Source organism: Pygoscelis adeliae, unplaced genomic scaffold (assembly GCF_000699105.1).
Source record: "Pygoscelis adeliae isolate BGI_AS28 unplaced genomic scaffold, ASM69910v1 Scaffold123, whole genome shotgun sequence".
Taxonomy (NCBI): domain Eukaryota; kingdom Metazoa; phylum Chordata; class Aves; order Sphenisciformes; family Spheniscidae; genus Pygoscelis; species Pygoscelis adeliae.
Window position 1 is genome coordinate 1,008,200 of NW_008824650.1, and position 1,486 is coordinate 1,009,685.

Sequence of the window (1,486 nt, forward strand, 5' to 3'; positions counted from 1 at the left end):
CTGTTTGCAGGGAAAATAGCAACTGACTTAGAGGCTGGGATGGAGAGTCTGCGTAGGAACTGGGATCGTTGCTGGGACATACGACCCATGGGGACGAGCCTTTAGCATCAGCTCCGTATCTGTGGCTTTGCACCTCCTCAAGAGTTTGGTAGGATTCATTGAGAGTTGAAATCAGCTTCCTGGGGCAGCAGGAAAGCTTTTTCTGCTCAGTGCTGTCTAAAGAATAGGTTCCTGAAGGCATTGTTGTAGTTTTTGTTGAAAGCAGTGTAGATGAGGGGATTAAAAAAGGAATTTGAATAGCCCAGCCATAGAAAAATACTCTTCCAAATGGGTGGGATGTCGCACGAGCATAGGGGGTTGATGAGCTCCGTGATGAAGAAAGGGATCCAGCAGAGCACGAAGACCCCAATAAGGATGCCCACCATGAGGGCAGCTTTCTTTTCCTTCTGCTCTCTCCACGTGTCTCCGTCCGTCTGGAACGTAACAGTGGCATGACGGACAGTGAAGACCATCTGTGGCTGCTGGGCAGCTTCTTTTACCTGCCAAACACAAACACAAGTTGCACCATATGTGCCTCAGTCAGCTGATCCCACACAGCAGGTGCACAACCAAACTATGCAAGTGACGGCCAGAGCTCATGGGGAAACACGGGACATCTACGTCACGCTCTAATGGAGGGGAGATCGGTTGTATGACCCTCTTCTGGGTAACGGAGACTATTTTTAAGTGACGCTGGAAACTAAGGAGAGTAGTGCTATATGGGCACATGGAATTCCTCACACAGCATCACAATAAGATTATTTCCCCATTTACAATCAGATCAGTAGAACAGGCACACACCCACACGCCGTGCACAAAAGTCTCCTTGCTTTCTGTGAACCCATTGAGTTTAAGAGTGCTTGGTAGGAGAGGCAAGAAAATGAGCATACATTTCCTTCCGCCTCCCAAGAAGTCTTTACAGTGCAGAGTCACCGCACCTGGGATGAACTGACACGATGCAGCCACGATTAGGAAGCATTTACAAGGATGCTCTGCACGTGTGTCTGCTGTGTGGGTAAATCCACAACCTCCCCAAAGCCACAGCTGCTTGCCAGGTTATCGTCCCCGGCGGAGATGGGATCCCATCCATTCACACCCCCACACGTCTCCCCACGGGAGGAACGGTGACCCCTTACTCACACTCACGAGCACTGATTCAGCATTCCATGGGGGGACATCTGTGAGTCACTGCACGCCCACGTGGAGCTCAGGCTCACAATCTGGCCCAAAGTTGCTTTAGCTACACTTTGCGTGCTCACAGCTGGCGACTCGGAAGGAGTCAAGAGACTGGGCTTGCAAGCTTTGCAGTCACCTTTCCCTTGAAAGCCTCCAGGATTCACCGGGCTTCGGTGGGATGCTGTTTGCTTGCACACTTTAGCTCCAAGTTTCCCCCACTGCTGCAAAGGCTTGGCTGCTACCAGCAGTTGACTAGAGCAAAATACAATCG

The 1,486-nt window shown here is 50.9% G+C and overlaps 1 protein-coding gene across 1 annotated transcript in view; it reads right to left on the reverse strand.

The window, feature by feature from the left end:
• Positions 1-206: 206 nt before the first annotated feature.
• HTR5A (5-hydroxytryptamine (serotonin) receptor 5A, G protein-coupled) overlaps positions 207-1,486 on the reverse strand; it is a 16,755-nt gene continuing 15,475 nt past the window's right edge. The window contains exons 5-6 of the mRNA XM_009322503.1: positions 1,299-1,467; positions 207-539 (exon numbers count right to left, since the gene is read on the reverse strand). Coding sequence (XP_009320778.1) covers positions 207-539; positions 1,299-1,467 — 502 coding nt within the window. The remainder of the gene's footprint in view (positions 540-1,298; positions 1,468-1,486) is intronic.